The sequence below is a fragment of the Penicillium cataractarum genome (assembly GCF_028827025.1).
Source record: "Penicillium cataractarum strain IBT 29864 chromosome Unknown utg000007l, whole genome shotgun sequence".
Taxonomy (NCBI): Eukaryota; Fungi; Ascomycota; class Eurotiomycetes; order Eurotiales; family Aspergillaceae; genus Penicillium; species Penicillium cataractarum.
This window is the reverse complement of record NW_026622743.1, coordinates 2272328-2291415: the sequence shown is the minus strand read 5'-3', so window position 1 is coordinate 2291415 and position 19088 is coordinate 2272328. Positions and strand designations below refer to the sequence as shown.

Below are 19088 nucleotides of genomic sequence, written 5' to 3'. Positions count from 1 at the left end.
TATAGCCTGAGCTAAGCTATAGATTATACCAGAATGATAAACAATATTTAATTCTGTCTGAATCTAATTCCTGTAGCCAAGTGGTCAGGCATGCCTTGTAATCGAAACACAGATTTATTACCAAAACTCTCGGATTTTTTCCAATGGCTAAGAGGTATAAAGTTCTTTGTATGGCAATGTCGTGGCCAAGTGATGTATTTTTGCCTGGTAATGAAGGCTTTGTAATGCAATACAGACTTAAGATTGTAGCATCGTCTTTCTGTGGGAAGACTCGTAACTTTTAATTCTAATTGACAGTGTGATTAAATAGACACACTTGTTTTATGAATTTAATTCTTTGAGTGATTGATTTCTTACTGGAAAAGAGAGGTTTGAATTGAAATCTAAAAGCCTTGGTTTGGGACGTTCTATACTCTATTGCCTAGAGCCCTCCACTTCAGGCCGGCCATGACATAGTTCCTCCACCAATAACCAATAGACCATATTTGGGCTGCCTATATGCAGGACAAGGATAGAGAGACTTTTAAAGATGTTACTGCGCGTACCACAGTATTATACCTTATTACTTAGTAGTACCAGAGTACGGTCGCAAGGCACAAATTAAAGTTGCCACGCAAGTATTGGTCCTCCTAGGCAGAACGATTGAAAAGTATGGAGAGAACCTTACTAGACGCCTTACTATGAGAGGTTAGTATTCTTAGTAGTCATTTAACCGTCTGGGTCTAGCCACTGACGAGTTCAGGCGATGAAGCATGGTTGGCCTGGTTGGCCCGGGGGGCGAGTTTTCCGCCTGATCGCATCGGCCGTTTTCCATGGAATTTCCTTTTTTTGCGTGGACTGGTGGGCTGTGTTCGACCTGAGAGTCCACTTGGCACTTGGCCCTGTCGGTACGTACTCTACATACTAACTACTGTAGTAACTATGCGTACTCTAGTCCAGTACCGACTGGACTACTCCTCCCCAAGTCTGGATGCAACCCCCAAATTGCCCCCAATTGCGCGTTGCGGGCTCCACACAAAGTTAAACCACCTCCTCTGCCTCTTTTGACAGGCAAACCCTTCCATATTCTCTGGAAGAAATTCTATCTGATCAGCCATTTTTTGCCTTTTGCCTACCCCCTAGAAAAAATCAAAATCCGGAGAAATCAACCTCCTCGACTGCTTCGGGCATCTTGCCGCATCCGGTCTGGCATTGCCTTCGACTCTCGCTCCCGTCAACAATCCCCCACTCCGTATACACCTTTCCTTTTCGACTTACTCTTCAACAACAACTCTCGACACCAGTCGCGACCGCTTGAACTATATTCAATCTTTTTGCCTTTTGCTGTTGGCGTTCGTCCTCACCTGCGGTCAACCAAACCCTCATTTCGCGACCGTCATTCGAGATAACCCCCAGAGATCCTCGCCAAGTCATACTTATTAACCTGGCCAATGTACTAGAGAAGCATGACCGCGACCTCTCCAATCTCTAGTACGATCGATTCTCTCTTTCACATCTAAACCACAACCGCCAGTCTTCAAATCTCCGATCGGAACCAGGAACGAAAAGAAAAAGAAGCAGTGATCGCCCGGGTGTGTCCCGCGCCAGGCACGATCTTTCGTCATGTCCAACCATGACGACCACCCCCTAGATGACGGCCGCCCGTCGCAGGAGCAGAATCAAAATCAAAATCAAAACCCGCCCGACGTTGTGCGCCGGCCGTCCCTCGTCTCTTCACACACCATGTCCGACGCTGGTCGCCGCACTTCCCAGCAGTACCACGTGCGGTTCTCGACCGACCTCGACCGACCGGCCGATGAGCTGCCACAGCGTCAATTATCGTCGAACACCGACCGACGTCCGAGTTCGCGAGGCCTGACGATCGATACTACGCTGGCACCGCCGACGACTCGCCACCCTGCTCGTTCACCGACGTCTCCCCTATCGCCCCCGAATGCCGCTGCGAGCGCAACGCTTTCGCCAATTTCTCCGCCGAGTCCAGACTCTGCGGGTGGACGATCGCGATCGCGGAATCGTGGGTACTCGCTACGACGCAGTATCTTCAATAAGAACATTCAGACGCAATCTGATCAGGATGAGGGTGTGGAGCTGGACGAAACTCAGGGCTCTGGGAGGAGTCCTGAGGGGGAAATCGCGGTCGCACCAAAGACCGTGGATGCTCCCAGTCCGGTGGATGAGAAGAATGAGTTGGCTGTCGCACCGACGGCGACGGTGGAATGGACAAAGGACGAGGCCTCGACTTATCCCTCGTCCCGCTCTGATCTGCCTTCGAAGGAATATTATATGTCGATTGCGCAAGACAATTGGATGAAGAAGAAGGTTGCGACGGCAGGACTAGTTACTCGCGTGGAGACTGTCTTGACTACGGTTCAGAAATTCATTCTCCGCATCAAGGACATTCCACCTACCAAGGATGGACGGCATATCGACCTCAATCCTTCCATAGTGGACACTCTCATCGATGAGCGCACTGGCAAGGCCTATTGTGCCAATTGGATTCGGTCGAGCCGGTACAGTTTCTGGAGTTTCTTCCCCCGGCAATTGTTTGCCCAGTTCACCAAGTTGGCCAACTTTTACTTCTTGGTTGTCGCGATTTTGCAGATGATTCCCGGTCTGAGTACGACGGGAACATTCACGACTCTTATTCCTTTGTTGATCTTCGTTGGTATCTCTATGGGCAAGGAGGGATTTGACGATTGGCGCCGGTATCGCCTGGACAAGGAAGAGAACAACCGCTATGCGTACGTGCTTCGTCCGGGCCAGGCGCCCATCACCGACGGTGCCTCCATGGCCAGTGGTGCTCATGACTGGGTGGAGATCAAATGGGAAGATATTCGGGTTGGAGATGTCATCAAGCTCGAGCGTGACCAGCCCGTTCCCGCTGACTTTGCCCTCCTCCACGCCAATGGACCTAATGGCGTCGCCTACATCGAGACGATGGCCCTCGATGGAGAGACCAACCTGAAGAACAAGCAACCCTGCCAGGCCGTGGCTAAGGTATGCTCTACTGTGGACGACATTGCCTGCAACTCACTGCATTTCGTCGTCGAGGACCCGAACATTGATCTCTACAAGTTTGACGGTCACGTCACGGTCAACGACCAGGAGAAGCTCCCCTTGACCAACAATGAGATTGTATACCGTGGTAGTATCCTCCGCAATACTGACCGTGCTATTGGTATGGTGATTTACACTGGCGAGGAGTGCAAGATCCGCATGAACGCCAACAAGAATCCCCGCATTAAGAAGCCTGCCCTACAAGCCAAGGTCAACCGCGTCGTCATGTTGATCGTGGCTCTGGTGGTTGTCCTCGCCGTTGCATGCACCGTTGCCTACAAGTACTGGTCGCAAGATGTAGAACGCTACTCCTGGTACATCAGCGATGCCAAGGTCTCATACGGTCCCATCTTCACCTCCTTCCTTATTATGTTCAATACGATGATCCCCATCTCGCTATACGTCAGTATGGAGATTGTCAAGGTTGTCCAGATGCTCCTATTGAACGACATCGACATGTATGACCCGGAAACCGACACGCCACTCGAGGCACGCACTTCTACTATCAATGAGGAGCTCGGCCAGATCAGTTACATTTTCTCCGACAAGACTGGTACCCTGACGAACAACTCGATGCGATTCCGCAAGATGAGCGTTGCAGGTACTGCGTGGTTGCACGACCTCGATCTCCAGGAGGAAGCTGCCCGCGAAGGCGAGAAGCTTATCCACAAGAAGCGGAACCTGAAGGGCAAAAAGGCTGCTGGTCGAAAGTCGAACGTTTCAGAGGTTCGCATGAGCATGGCTCGGCCGTCCAATGTTTCTGCTAGCGCGGATCAGATGCGCCGGTTTGGGCGGTCAGCTCCTTGCCGGACCACCGAGATGCTGGAATACATTCAGCGCAAGCCGTATACCATCTTTGCGAGAAAGGCCAAGCTGCTTATCCTGGCTATGGCTCTTTGTCATACGTGTATTCCCGAGGAGGATGAGGATGGCAACGTGTCTTTCCAGGCCGCTTCGCCGGATGAATTGGCCCTCGTGATGGCTGCGCAGGAACTCGGATATCTGGTCTCGGATCGCCAGTCAAATACCTTGACTATTCGCACATACCCCAATGGCGTGGACGAGCCTGCTGTCGACGAGACCTACGAAGTCATGGACGTGATTGAATTCTCCAGTGCCCGGAAGCGCATGTCAGTTGTCGTGCGCATGCCCGACCAGCGCATCTGCCTCTTCTGCAAGGGTGCCGACACTACGCTCATGCGCCTACTGAAGAAGGCCGAACTGGCCCATGAAAAGGCCGCCGAGATTGAACGTCGAGCCAGCAAGCGTAAAACTGCCGAAGCCAACCAGGTGATTCGTCGTAACAGCGAGTATCACAGCCGCAAGGATAGCGGTGTCCGCACCAGTCTGAGCCGGCCCAGCTTCACTCGCCGTCGCTCTTCGGTCTCTGGGCATCATGCTTCCACGCTGCGTCAGAGTATCGATGTATGGTTGCGCGATCGTGAGACTGACGGTGGTATGCTGAACCGTGAGACCGACAGTGCTTACTACAGTCCTCGACCCTCTGCGCAGATTGGACGCAACTCGGCTGCTATTTCGGACTCGGGTAGCTCGACGAACGGCGAGGAAGACGATGGTGATCTCGTGGAAGAGGCCCTCGTCGTTGATGAGGCTGCCATCTTTGAACGCTGCTTCCAACATCTGAACGATTTCGCTACTGACGGACTGCGCACGCTGATGTATGGACACCGATTCCTGGATGAGGCTACTTACCAGAGTTGGAAGGCTGCCTACCATGAGGCCTGCACTAGCCTGGTGGACCGCCAGCAGAAGATTGAGCAGGTTGGCGAGGAAATCGAGACACAGCTTGAGCTGACCGGTGCTACTGCCATTGAGGACAAACTGCAGAAGGGTGTCCCCGAGGCGATTGACAAGCTGCGCCGTGCTAATATCAAGCTGTGGATGTTGACTGGTGACAAGCGTGAGACTGCTATTAATGTTGGACATTCCTGCCGTCTGGTCAAGGATTACTCCACCTTGACTATTCTTGATCACGAGAATGGTGATGTGGAGGAGACCATTGTCCAATTGACCGCAGATGTCATGCACAACAAAGTGGCGCACTCCGTGGTCGTCGTTGATGGACAGACTTTGTCGGAAATTGAAGCCGATGATGTCGTCCGTGAACGGTTCTTCCAGCTCGCTATCCGTGTTGATTCGGTTATCTGCTGCCGTGCCAGCCCCAAGCAAAAGGCATTCCTGGTCAAGTCCATCCGCAAGCATGTCAATGATTCGATCACCCTGGCTATTGGCGATGGTGCCAATGATATCGCCATGATCCAGGAGGCTCACGTTGGTATCGGCATCACTGGCAAGGAAGGTCTGCAGGCTGCCCGTATCTCGGATTACTCGATTGCGCAATTCCGGTTCCTCCTGAAACTGCTCCTTGTCCATGGTCGGTGGAATTACATGCGTGCCTGCAAGTACACTCTCGGCACGTTTTGGAAGGAAATGCTCTTTTACCTGACGCAGGCGCTGTATCAACGGTGGAACGGGTATACCGGTACTTCGCTTTACGAGTCTTGGAGTCTGAGCATGTTCAACACTCTTTTCACTTCTTTGGCTGTTATCTTCTTGGGTATCTTCACCAAGGATCTTTCTGCGTCGACTCTTCTTGCCGTGCCCGAGCTCTACACCAAGGGCCAGCAGAATGGTGGTTTTAATATTCGCCTCTACCTCGGTTGGACGTTCATGGCAACCTGTGAAGCCATGATCATCTTCTTTACGATGTATGGTCTCTTCGGCATGGTGCAGATCAACCCATCCGACACGGACACCTTCGCCCTCGGCCTACTCACCTTCACGGCCTGTGTCACGGTCATCAACATCAAGCTCCAAGCCCTCGAAGTCCACAACAAGACGTACCTCTCCCTGATTGTGATCATCATCTCCGTCGGCGGCTGGTTCCTATGGAACATCATCCTCTCCGAACGATACAACATGTCCTCCGGCAAAGGCGTCTACGCCGTTCCAGACAACTTCATCCACCACGTCGGCCGTGACCTCCTCTTCTGGCTCGTCCTCCTCATCTCCGTCGCCGCAGTCCTCCTCTTCGAACTCACCGTCTCCACCCTCCGCGCCCTCTTCTTCCCCACGGACGTGGATCTCTTCCAAGAATACGAGCAAGACCTCGACATCCGGAAACGCTTCGAAGAAGCCGCCGCCGCCGAACTCCAACAAGGCTGGGACCGCGGCACGAAAAAGTCTTCCTTTGAACTTGCCCGTGAAGCTGCCGAGCTTGAGGAAATGGATGCTCGGGAACGTCATGTCCAGGAATTGCTTGCGCGTCCTCGTGTGATGACGGAGTCGAAGCCTGTTGCCCATGAGATTGAGATGGAGGGGTACTCGAGTGCCAGCGCCACTGCTAGTCACAGTGGTAGCGAGGCTGTGGAGCGAAGAGTCTCGGTCTCGATCTCCGGCGCGGATGCAGGTGCGGGTCAGTCTGAACCGATGTCCCCGACTGAATCTTGTGCGCCGAGACGATCAGTCGAGATCCATGAGCTGTTTAGTAAGGGCTTCGGTACTATTCGCAAGGGTCACTTGAAGTGATCTGCGATCTGTGATCTGTAATTTCTTTTCTTTTCTTTCCTTTTTCATACCCTGTGTTCCCTTTTGGAGCGATGTATATCAAGTGTACATGATGGCGGTGTCATTCTTCCTTTTCTCTTCCTTGGTTGTCCCCATCACCATTCCCTCATAGCGTGTTCTCCGTCCCGGTCTTGCATTTTTATCTCCTCGCCCATCACGCTTTCATGTGATCCATCCCACTCCCACACTCCCTGATATGTCTACATCTCGGTGTCGTTTCACTCGTATGCGTCGGTGTTGGTGGTTTTCTTCTTTGATACTGTTCCTTCATTCCTTTATTCGGACTTTGATACCCCGACTCGATGTGGTCTGGTTTTTGGTTTTTGTGTTTTTGGGGGGTTGTGTTTTGTATATACTGTTTATGGGTTTATACAACATGGTTTCCAGCCTCGACGTTAAGTTTTATTTGTAGATGAGCATACTAAGCATCCTCTTGCTGCATTTTTGCCAAGATGTAAAATCAACATCACCGATGTGTACTCACTATCGGAGATAGATACTAGTAATAGGCAAAATAGCCGAGGTACAGAGTAATACCCAAAGAGAATGGATACCGGGATCGAAAATGACTATCAAACGTTTCAACACAAATGTATACAGACTCAATCCTTTTTACTAACTTATGGGGTGACCTGCACAGCATAAGACCTTGGATCCACCAAATTGCGACCCTGGCTACAGTAGCCTGCAACTGAGAATAAAAACGATCGCTAGGCGTCCACATGGACACAGTGAGACATGGGTATCAGACCCCAGCATGGATCTGACACCTGTCTACGGTAGGACTGCATAAAAGTACGCCTTACAAGGTTATGCTTATAGTCCCCTAGGAGCTGCAGTACAGTCACCGCCCCCGAAAGTAAAGCGTCCCTAGATCTAGAGTGTAACCCTGAGGCTGGGGTTATTATTGCTAATGGGGCTGGGGGTTAAAGGGTTCAGGTAAATTGGGGCCGAGGGTGATGGGAATGGGGCTCGGTGGGACTATGTACTTATTGTGGACTTTGTGGTGTTGGGGGCCATGACAACTTTACTTGGGGTAGGTAGTTTCTGTAGTTAGACTCTTGTAGGTGATGAAACTTTGCGAATAGAGTAGAAGGGATTGTGAGTGGCATTTGTAGTTCATTATTATTAGTGACATAGTAGTGCTCGGATCCAGACATGTATGTCGGCATTGGTGACGGCAGGTTCATCGACAGGGGTGGATCGACACCAAGATCATCAAGGATCATCGGTGGGAAACAAGGGTCCGAGGATTATCATAGCAAGTTAGGGGAAAAAAAATATTCTTACAGTAGTAATGTACTTAACACGGTCGAAAGAAAACTCCCACGGAGTGATATCCGAAATCTATGGGGATTATCGATACGAAAGCGAAGAAATGGCGTATGTCTCAGAAAGCCAAGCAAAAAAAAGATAATGCCGAGCCCGAGCCCATACAGTACATACTGTGAAAGTGTCTTTCGGGCTTGCCTCCGACAATACTACTACAAACAGTACTATTAACCGGGCAGTGTCGAGTGACGCGCGGACGTGGAGCGGCGCGATGGCGGGACTAGAGGGTTTCAGCCAGTCGCGGTCCAGGAGAGTTGGGCTCCGCAGTTCTTGGCAGCTTAAGATGGCAAGGGTTGGCGCTCGGATGGAGGAGAGGGTGTGGATGGACAGTGATTGAATACGTAGAGTGATGGAAGGAGGTGGTTATAGTATACGTAGGCTTTTGAGAATGGGGAGGATAATATAATGCTGTGGTATCTAGAATAAGAGAGTAGTGATATTGTAGATGTTTGTATAGAATCTTTTGTATAAAAATGAAAAAGTTTAGAGGAAATAAAAGAGACACGTGACGAGTACGTCATGGTCCAAGAAGACTCCAGGAACAGTTAACAATTACAAGTACTACAATATACTGTACTCTACGATCGAATGGGATGAACGAATAGAAATGCAATGCTAGTTTGATATTATGATCGCATATACGTACTGTATACTGTATACTTCCTTGATTAATTGCCCATTTTGACCCGCCCCAATTAAACGCCTCTCGCCTCTTTTTTTTGAGATTTCGTTGGCTGTCATTCAGCCGGGCCCTGTTTCGACCTCCCGTGGAAACGGCCGATCGTTCCTCGCCCGTTAACCACTATTTCGCTTCGGCTCTTGAATTATTCCCCTACTCGCTTTTCTCTCGTTTCCCTCTATTCATCCGAGACACTCGTTTTACTGTTCAGCCCTGCGCTTTGCCAAGCGAACTCGTTCTCGGCGCCGCCTCTTGATCTCCGCCCCCTCGAGATCCGTTCGAGACCCTTGAAGACTGTCGGAGCCACTCAGTCTCCGCAATGCGGATGCTCCCCTCAGTGATCCTCCCCTAATCTTGTGCCCTTTTGAGTCTACGAGTATAGACACCGACTGAATCCTCGAATTCTCTCTCTCTCTCTCTCTCCTACGACTGTCGCTACCAAAGTCCTCCCCTCCCGCACGAGACACACGACACACACGCGATGCTGCTCAAGGGTCGGGAAGGGGCCATTCCCGCCTCATGGGCATGGAAGAAGATCATGCGATTCGTCGTCGTAATCATTGCCATCGCAGGCTTCGCGGCCTTGCTCTGGCCATCTTCTACGAAAAAGACCACCACCACTGTCGCCCCGACTCGCGCCCATTCCAACATCACCATCTCCGCCAACGTGAAATGCGACCCGGACGCAGACATGTTGCAGCGCCTGGGCGTCCGCAAACTGGCCCAATATACCCGCCGAGAGATCGTGGTCGACTTCACGGAGGACCCTCTACCGATCAGACAACGGATTGATCAGCCCTTGTTGGATGTCAAGGTCCGGGGATCCGGTCACACAAACGAGCTCGGCGAGCCGCAGGACGGCTGCACGATCCCGGCGCCGGTCGCAGTCGTGGCCCCTAAACCCCCCAAGATGGCCGATGCCTCTCACATTGACTTTGGCGTGGCCACCTCGGTGTCCCGATTGAATGAGTCCCTGGACCAATTCGCCCACTGGGCGGGATACACTCGCACGCGCATCTTCGCCCTCATCGAACCCGAAGAGTCAAAGACTAAGGCCGGCATTGCCTACGTCAAGGCCAAGGCTGATAACCTCGGTATTAACCTGTTCGTCACGGAGTCGGAAGATGACTATCTGCACCGGTACTTTGCCCTCGTCGCTCTATTGGAGGAGAACATGCGGGAAGGAACGCGGTGGGGATGCATCATCGACGACGATACTTTCTTCCTCTCCATGCCTGCATTGGTCAAGGCACTCGCCGAATACGATGACACCAAACCCATGTATATCGGTGGACTGTCCGAGGGAATTCCACAAATCGCAGTCTTTGGTATGATCGCGTTCGGAGGCGCGGGCGTCTTCCTATCACGACCACTACTCTCCGATCTAGCCACTGTCTATGATGAGTGCGAGCAGATGACCTATACCGGCGACCGTCGCATCGCAAACTGCATCTATCAATATACGACCACCCGGTTAACCGTGGATCACCGTTTACACCAACTCGATCTCATGGAAGATGCATCGGGATTCTTCGAGTCCGGCCGCGAAGCCCCTCTTTCAGTGCACCACTGGAAATCCTGGTTCCACGCCGACATGCCCAAGCTCAGTGTGATCTCCGAGCTATGCGGTCCTTCGTGTCTACTGCGGCAATGGCAGTTTAGCGATGGTTGGTTCTTGACAAATGGGTTCTCCGTGGTTCAGTATAGCTTCCCCCCGGAGCAGAACGATCTTACTATGGAGATGACCTGGGAACCGCACAATGGTGCGACGGAGGAGTCGTATCTGCATGAATTGGGTCCACTTCGTCGGAAGGATGATCATAAAGTGAGTTATTTGTTGGAAGACGCCGTCCTCGAGGAGAACGGCCGTGTTACCCAGTGGTATATCAAGCGCGATAAGAGAGAAGGAGATCAAATTCTCGAACTCTCTTGGCGAAAGCGGTAGGCTTGGGTACAGCACCTAGTCACTGCTTTATGCTTGGGAGTCATGTCTGAATTACCTCTTGTACTTTTTTTTTCTTCATGTTGGCTTCGACTTGTCTCTTGTCTTGCATACACCTCCTCTTATACATAGGGCCAAGGGGAGCGGCCCAGGCTTTTTCATGTTCAAGCCACCTCGGTTCGCGGTTCTGCTTGAGTTTATCCTCTGTTTGTTTCTTCTTCATCAGTCTGGCGCATTTTGGTCATGGGCAAATTCTGCATTTTTTGCCTTCGTTTTTTGCGCGCTTATAGATTCGGTGATACACCTTGATGTCTGTACTGTTATATTGTTATAATGACTAGGGATGATTCTGTTTTAATGTGATATGGAAGATTTGAATATGGCTCTCTCTGTTTATCTTTTCTCTTCTGGGTTGTGCTAGTAGATCATTGTCCATTTCTTGTATCCATTCAAGATCGTGAGCCTAGATAAAGCTGAAAAAGTCACGACATACATCATGTCTTTAAGAAATCTAAGCCCCTAACACAGCCATTCAAATAAAATGAATACGCGGCTGCTAATACAAAACAGTCTTCTCCGCCAACTGCTCACTGACCCTCTCATCCTGAAACGACGTCAAAACCTCACCATCCTCATGCCGAATAACCAGTGTCCCTTCCAACCTACGCACACTCCTCGTCCACTCAGTCACAACCTCAAACCCCCTCTCCTCCCTCTGATACCGCCCCAACTCCTCACGCGTAACAATACAATCCGCCTTCCGCGGCAGCCCTAATTGGATACGCTCATTGAACGACTCAACCAATAACCCCGGGATACCAGATAACAATGCATAGCGAGATTTAGATTGATCCTTGGGATCGGGAAAAGAGGATACGGGCCATTTGGTGTACCAGAAGTATTCGAGTTTTTTTCGTAGACCGGTGTTGTAGTTTAGAGGTAGGTGTTCGTAGAGGCGGTACAAAGAGAAGAGGGGTGAGTCTTCTTGTTGGTCTCTGGGGGCTCGGTAGATGCGTTGGGGGAGGTTGTAGAGGTAGGTGGATGGTTTGGCGAGGAGTTCTTCTGGTGTTGGAGGGAAGATGGGGTATGCGTTGGTTTCGGGGGGAGACTTGCTCCAGAGGTGTTTGAGGCGATGGGCGATAAGCCGCGTTTTGTCAAGGAGGGGTTTCTTGGGTATGGCGTGTATCGGTGGCCTTTGTGAGGGCGAGACAACGGGAAGATGTTTTGAAGGATATGGTGGTTTTGTAGTGAGAATCTAGAGGGGAAAGTTCCGGTTTACAGCAAACACCTATCATAGCTTAAGACATTAAGGCCAGATGGTGTGACGAACCTCTTTATATACACGTTTTAGTCAACCACGAAGACTTCAGGGAGCTTCTAGTCTTCCATAGAATATTTATAAATATGCTTCAAGACTATACCGGATGCCGGGAGATGGAGTAGGCGCCTTCTAAGGCTGGAACTGTTCTTCAACTACAACCTCTGTCACCACCTACCATCTCCTCCTCTCCTATCAGCCTCTCCTCTACCCCGACAAGTTTTGTTCAAACGCTTCATCATTCACAAAAATCCATCTTGTAACAACATTCAGGAGAGGATTCTCTCTTGTACATCCCTCAGAAACTCTTCAATCTTGGAAACCCGGCTAATCAAGATGGGAAATATCTCTTCCTGGCAATCTATATACTCCCAAAATCGGCATACTAGCTATAGGTCACAAGTTCTATAAATACCGGGTTGGTGGGGCAATCTGGTGCTCATTTCATCGCCCCAGATGGATGAAACTGGCCGACGTATTTCCCACCAAACATCCAAGCCGGGCCGTGAGGAGCTCCTTGAAGCATTTCAATACATGGCCAAATACATCTGTCAACAAAAACCCAATCTAACAATCTACATGGCCGGGGGAGCAGTCAACACAGTTTATCTCCATTCCCGAAAACCCACCGGCGACGTCGATTTCTTCGGCGCAAACAAGCACGCCCGTCTGTTAAAAGACGCCTCTAAATACGCCCAACGTGCAAAATCAGATCTTCGCGCTAACTGGTTCAATAGCTCAATATTAAAATGATCTGCCCGCCAGCCTGAAGAAGATTTCCCAACTAGAACGCCAAGCAGCCAAACTCAACGATGCAGCCGTGTCTACCTTGATCACATTCAATTCATCGGTTCAGAAGCAGTTCAAGATGCATTTTGACAAGCAGGGCCGCTTCTTCAGGGCACACCTTCCGCTTCTCCAACAAACCAAGAGGATTGGCGACGCAGACGTTCCCTTGTTTACCCCCTTTCCTAACACCCAGAATGGAGTAGGATCTAATACATACGTGCATCACGCCGTTAGAATGCTATCATCTTCAGCGAACCCGAGCTGACCGTCTACGCCGTCCCTTGAGACGATGCACTTTGTGGGAATACGGGTCAAATAACGAAACGGACTAGGTGTTCGTATGATGCTACAGACGCTGTGGCATATCTTCGCCGATGTATCAAGGCGAATCGTTGGTGTGCGATTAGTGCACATTCGATTGAACGATGGGTACGGGGATTTAACAAGGCGGTTACGATGAAAGTTCTGATGGAGATTGATGCTTTGCATTATATGAAATAAGGGCAAAGTGCTATTCGCTCCTCATATTTCTAGTTGGGCTGGATTTGCATGTAGGAGCTCTGTTTTATATCCTGGTTTCTATTTCCACGAGTTTATTTCGCAAGATTACGGTGTTCATGTTGTAGCGGTCTGGTATCATCTATAATTGATACGTTTCTTTATCCAGAGTTCCTTCTTTACATTGTCCCTACATGCCTCTATCATTGACAATCCCTACGTAGTTGACTTGAGAGCAGTCTTCGAATGGAATGTGAGCTGCATAAAACTCTCTGATAACTTGATGAAGAGAGTATACGACCATAATAGAACCCATGAACTGTCCCATAATGCTGTGAGATGGAGAAGACCCTAGGAGTCGTCAAGATATTAGATGACCTCTGATTATGATGGAGTGTCTACCACGCCATTTATATAGAGCCACGGAGATAATCCATATACAGCGGATCACTTCTCTAATTTCATCTTGCACTGCAACCTCTTCTAATTATCTTTATCTATCGGAGATATCTCACTGATTATGTCTTTCGGGCCAAGCTGAAGTTATTGTGATGACCGTCAATACCCGATCAGTAACTTAGACATTCTACTCTTGTTGACATGCTCGGAAGTATTTTCCGTTACTGAGAATCTTCGCCTTCATAGTTCTTACAAAATCAAATCATCACATGACCAGGATAAACGGGAATGAGAAGACTACCAACAGTCAATTGCCCGACTTTCGGCACAGCGAGCCTTGAAATATAAAGCTCAGACGCCCGATGCGCCAAAAAAGATGGTCGCATCGATAACCTAATGCAACACTACAGTTTGATTCCTTTTTGTTCCATATTGCTTTTCCTCGATCATCTGATTAACCGTGGGGAGCACGTACTTCCTACTAGTTACTAAAAAGTAAGAAAAGTAACCGCGTGCGGGACCCCAAAAGCGAAAACCAGCTTAGCCAAAGCCAAGCAATATTCGACCCCAAAGGATCATCGCTAGTTTTTACCTATTATTATCCTATTCCCGAAAACCTTACAAGATGCGATCGGGACAGTTGAAAGACAAGCGAAATGAACCAGGGCCGATCTGAGCTACACCAGTCATTATTAATCTCTACGGTATGGAATATGGATACATAGTCTGGAAATGTGTAAATGTTCTATGGGTCCGGTCCATCTCCTGATGAACCGCGTGGGCCAGTGCACGATTTCCCCAGTGACATCATGTCAGGGCCAGGGCCAGGACCAAGGCTGTGGTCATAGCGTTCAAGGCATCGGGCCCTGACATCGTAATGAATGGAACTGGTATCCGGATAGAGGCGTGACCTGTGGCTCAAGCCCGCCACGCAATGCGCCATATAATGATTGGAAATCACGCACCGCCGCTGGGAGTACTTTAATGAGCAGTATGAGACAGGGACCTCCCGGGGCAAGAAAAGGGAGGAGGACGCGACGCAACTTTCCTCAATTTTTTTTTATTTTCTGGTCTCCTGTTCCTGTTCCGTTCTACTAATAATAATCGAGTTATGGAGACTGGTACAACTAGCGTGAACTTGATACACCAACGCACGTCTCAGCCACATCCATGTGGGAACCGCCTTGTGCTGGATTAGCCAATGAAGAGCGTGATGATCGCCCTCTGCGATTACAGTGAGGGTGACGGGCTGCGAAATTCTTGAATTCGAGTTTCGCATTGGATCATTGCGGGTGTGCTTGGTAAATTATGTGATGGATCGTTTGACTGGGCAGGTGGCTGGGTGTTGAGACATGGTCGGTATTCGGAAGGAGGTTCGGCGGTGCGCGGAGACGTAATTAGTTACTTGCATACTGGAGATGGCTTTTAGGGCTTTCGGCGAGCTCGGATTGAGGGTCTCCAGTTTCCGTGGCAAGCCGTCAATCCGGAGGGGGGAGCTTTGTCTCCGGAGAAAAGATGGTCGTGTAGTTATAACGGTTGATCGACGGGATGTTGATCAGGGGAGGGGGATGTCTTAAAGAACTCGAAGATGGCCACGAGCAAGAATCAGGGATAGCTATTGTAGGACGGCAAGGCTGATCCAATCGAATAAGCACCAGAAACTTGGAAGTTCTCCTGTCCAACCAACTCTAACTACCGCCATATTTACGGCTTGATTCTCGTTCTCGTGTCTCCCCTAATATTCCCTCGAGCCTTGTGAACCAACCATAATCCCCCTTTCGCAGTTTAGCTTGTTCAGGCATATACCGGATTCTTCCTTAGCGGCAGTCGGGCACCAGATCGTAAGGCCATATACGTACCGTAATTCACAATTCACTCTTCAGGAAATAAGCCATGAAAGGGATAGGGCGGAAGTGCACAGCCTCAGACTGGGTCCGGAGGATGCATGCATCTGGGCCGTCTGATCCAGTAAGGACTGTAGGTAATAGGTATAACCAACGACCTTCACAAACCAGGGGAAGAACAGCAGGGTGGTTATTGGCCACTGGGTCAGTCCGGAGGAAGAGGACTCGGACCTCCGGCGCACCGTCCAATTCCAGGATGATGCGCAAACGGGGGGACTTTTTTTCTGCGGCTTCGACGGGTCTTCGAAATTCCTTCTGGAAGGCGACCAGAAGGTCAGGAGAAGGCTTGGCGTGGGCCATTCTGCCAATCCTGAGAGATCATTTTCCGTGCCGTGTGGCCAGAGTGGAGAGCCAGTTGGAGAGGCTGAAGGCGGCTTTTCTTAGCGTGGAAAGGGAGGCAAGGAAAAAAAAGGGGGTTTTGATGGATCATGGATTCATGGGGAGGTGTAATTACCGACGCTTAGGGTGGGCTCCACTCTATGTCTTATGTTTTTTTGGGCAGATCGTCACAGATAACAGGGATTATTGTTGGAAAAAAAGGGGGAAATATAGGAAGGAATAGAAGTGTAAATAGGGTGTTCGGTAGTTGGTGGCATGACTATCCCGTGGAAGAAGTTAAGAAATGCAGCAAGTGGAAGCCGATGCAGAGTTGAAACTTGAGGTTGCACGATCATTGAATCAATTGACATGTGCCGCGGTGTCAAGTGTAACGAGCCACCTCGCGTCCCGTGTTTGGATGGGATGGGGTTCAGAGAACTTTTGGAAACCTTCTAGAAGGTGAATTAGCCTTCCACCGTCCGTGTATAGGCGAGTCAATAATTGACTAGTGGGAAATCTGGGAACGGACTATCGAGATGGTGAAGCACATCCCCCCCCTCTTTTCCTCCGCTTTATTCGGAAGTTTGTCTAGTTCGCCAGGGCTACGATTTAAATGATTATTTTCCTACGGTAGTAGAAGAAGTCAAGGAGTTATGCTCTACTCGAGCAGTGTATCCTTCGTAGACACTTGCCATTGCTACCTGGGCGTAGGTAGGGCCTAGGATCTAGGACTTATGGCGGGCACATCACCCTGTAATCATATAATCATAGGGTTACTCCCTTTGCATTCGTGTCGCACCATCTCCTCCGTATAGTCCGTATCAACATGCATGTCATCATACTTTAGAGGAGTTGCCTAGTATTACCTCCCTTTAACCCCTTTGACCATGATATAAGGGGGTTGCATGAATTTATAGAAATCGTTCTCTAAACTGTACTCCATACTCCATCAGCGAATATACAACCCCAAGAGCAAAGACCATTCAACGACCATGTGGCCACCACATGTAGTGGTTTGACAGCCCAGGGGCCCCTTTCCTGCAAGTTTGAACTTGGGGGAACCGGGACGAGGCGCGTCAAGGGGGTCCCACATCCGATCACATCTTTCCTTTATGGTAATAGTCGGTCGCGGTAGTATAACTAGTCTGCATGCACTCCGTACGGAGTGCATTAGTGAGTTACATGAGATGAGGTCAGTTGGAATACTCCTTGTTCTGCTTAGCTCTGGTATACAGGAGTACCTATAGTATACCACACTTGCGTCATTATGTATGCCTGAACCCCCCCCCCCCCCATTAGAAAGTTTACTCTTGCGCTCGTTTCACACGAGGCTAGTACTAGTAGCGTAATATCAATTCACTCATGTCATATTTTCCCAATGAACTCGAGACAATCCAATTAATAAAAACTACTCCGTACTTGAACAGAGAAGAGAATTTCATAGTCCCCCTAATACGTACAGTATAGGATAGGAGGCTTCAAGCCATAATGACCTCAACAACTCACAAGACCAATGATAGAGATCTCTACCCTCACTAGCCTCAGTGTACCACGATTCTGTGATTCAGATCGGCGTCGCTATCTCGTATCCACTCCAGTCGTGCGGCCGCAGGGACGGGGGAAGACGCACGTTGTGGAGCTGACGGCCCTTCTGGTGCGGCCTGGTTTCCTTCTAGCGCTTCTTCGCTGGAGCCAGCTGGAGCCCACTAGGGGAGAGGCTAGAACGAGTTGGGAACTTGGGAGGTCCTGGTGGTCTTGCATTGCAGGGATGAACGAAGTCTTGGGTTTTAGTGTGACTTATTTTTTTGTTTATTATTATTATACTATTATTTGCTTACCAGGACTACTAGGAAAAAGGAGGGAAATAGGAGGTGTTTGAGTGTCCGCCCCCAAGCTGTTTCTCCTAATACGTGACATTTGACATGGTCATCAATCTAATAACTATTCACAAATTTTCTTACTAAATTTACTTTCTAAGAGAAATGGGGGCCTATACAACCAGTCAGGTAGTCAGAGCGTTGTTGGCAATTAGGCAGACAGGAAGCCTAGAATAAGGAAATAAAGGACAATAATAACACAACAAAAAAAAGAGGCTAGGAACGTCTAATTTTAAAGGGATAAAAAATAGTAAAAAGCCCAGATCGTCATGGGGGAATCAATTTCCAGAACAACTTCCGAAGGTCTCCAAGTGGAGTTCATTAGTTTAGTCCACTACTGTCCAGTATGTACCTAGAAAAAACCATGTAAATAATGATGTATTCCCAGTGGCACCTACCACACCTAATTCTCCTAATTCTTCATCTTCTGTTCCCTTTTCCCCTTGTTCCTGTCCTCTTCTAAATTCCGTCATCCTAAAACCCTCTTGTTCCTCGTTACTACTCCTTCTAATCCTCCTCCCCTACATTCTCGACCCGACACGACTTACTTTCCGCCTGCTCCAACTGGACAACGAACCTCCTCCCCACCACCAACTTTGTTTTCGCGTTTCCCTCCTTCATCCTCCCAACCAACAACGCGCGCCTCTTACCGGCGGGCCATTTTAACTCGATCCTATCTCCTCGGCTTCCGTGAAAGGTTGGTTCCCTCTTGATCTCTGCGACGAGTTTACACATCGCCGCGGTTCTCCCCGAGTTGCCCGTGACGTTGCTGCCCGGCCGACGATACCTTTTTTTCCCTCTCCTCTCGACGCCCGACTGCTCGCCCCTCGAACAAAACGTGCTGGGCTCGAAGATCTGGAAACTCGGATCGACGGGCTGCTTGTCTTTCGCCTGCACGGATCCCTCGTGCGTCCTGCGTCCGCGCCTACGCCATCCCTGCTGGCTGCGAACCCACCGGAGAACAAATACAGCGGGCCTGCGCTCCGGTTTCGAGGGGACTGTCGGAGTTGAGCTCGAGGGAGAAATCGCTCATGCTTTTTTCTTTCTAGATCTCCCTGTCCTAGGCCTTAAGCTAATTTACCATTTTTCGTCATAGCCACTTTGCCCCTTCGTCGCTACTTCATCGCGACAACCTCGATCACTGAATACGCTTCCCCCCGACGGGACTCGGTCGTACCGCACGAAACTCTTGACTCTCGAATATTGTCCCTATCACGATCTAAGGACCTCTGTTGTCTGATCAGACCTCTACCGGAAGCCCGGAGATCTCCACTGATTAGACGCGTCCGACTTCCGAAACACGCTACCCGAAGGCGAAGACAAAACCTCGGACGGGTTTCAATACAGAACGAGAGAAAAGGGGACTTTCCAAGACGTGTGCAGAACT

General features: G+C 49.8%; 4 protein-coding genes across 4 annotated transcripts; 2 read left to right on the top strand and 2 right to left on the bottom strand.

Annotated features, from left to right (window-relative positions):
- Positions 1–1602: 1602 nt before the first annotated feature.
- N7496_008462 (aminophospholipid-translocating P4-type ATPase DNF3) lies at positions 1603–6606 on the top strand (the record flags this gene model as incomplete). The annotated part of the gene is made up of 1 exon (XM_056701381.1): positions 1603–6606. One exon carries the CDS (start codon positions 1603–1605, stop codon positions 6604–6606), a length of 5004 nt encoding a protein of 1667 aa, XP_056553444.1.
- A 2531-nt stretch (positions 6607–9137) lies between these two features.
- On the top strand, positions 9138–10601 carry N7496_008461 (glycosyltransferase family 31 protein; the record flags this gene model as incomplete). The annotated part of the gene is made up of 1 exon (XM_056701380.1): positions 9138–10601. The coding sequence occupies one exon, from the start codon at positions 9138–9140 to the stop codon at positions 10599–10601; it is 1464 nt and encodes a 487-aa protein (XP_056553443.1).
- A 553-nt stretch (positions 10602–11154) lies between these two features.
- Positions 11155–12097, bottom strand: N7496_008460 (uncharacterized protein; the record flags this gene model as incomplete). Its single annotated transcript, XM_056701379.1, has 2 exons — positions 11155–11853; positions 12095–12097. 2 exons carry the CDS (start codon positions 12095–12097, stop codon positions 11155–11157), a joined length of 702 nt encoding a protein of 233 aa, XP_056553442.1.
- Positions 12098–15467: 3370 nt separating this feature from the next.
- On the bottom strand, positions 15468–15806 carry N7496_008459 (uncharacterized protein; the record flags this gene model as incomplete). The annotated part of the gene is made up of 1 exon (XM_056701378.1): positions 15468–15806. One exon carries the CDS (start codon positions 15804–15806, stop codon positions 15468–15470), a length of 339 nt encoding a protein of 112 aa, XP_056553441.1.
- Positions 15807–19088: the final 3282 nt, after the last annotated feature.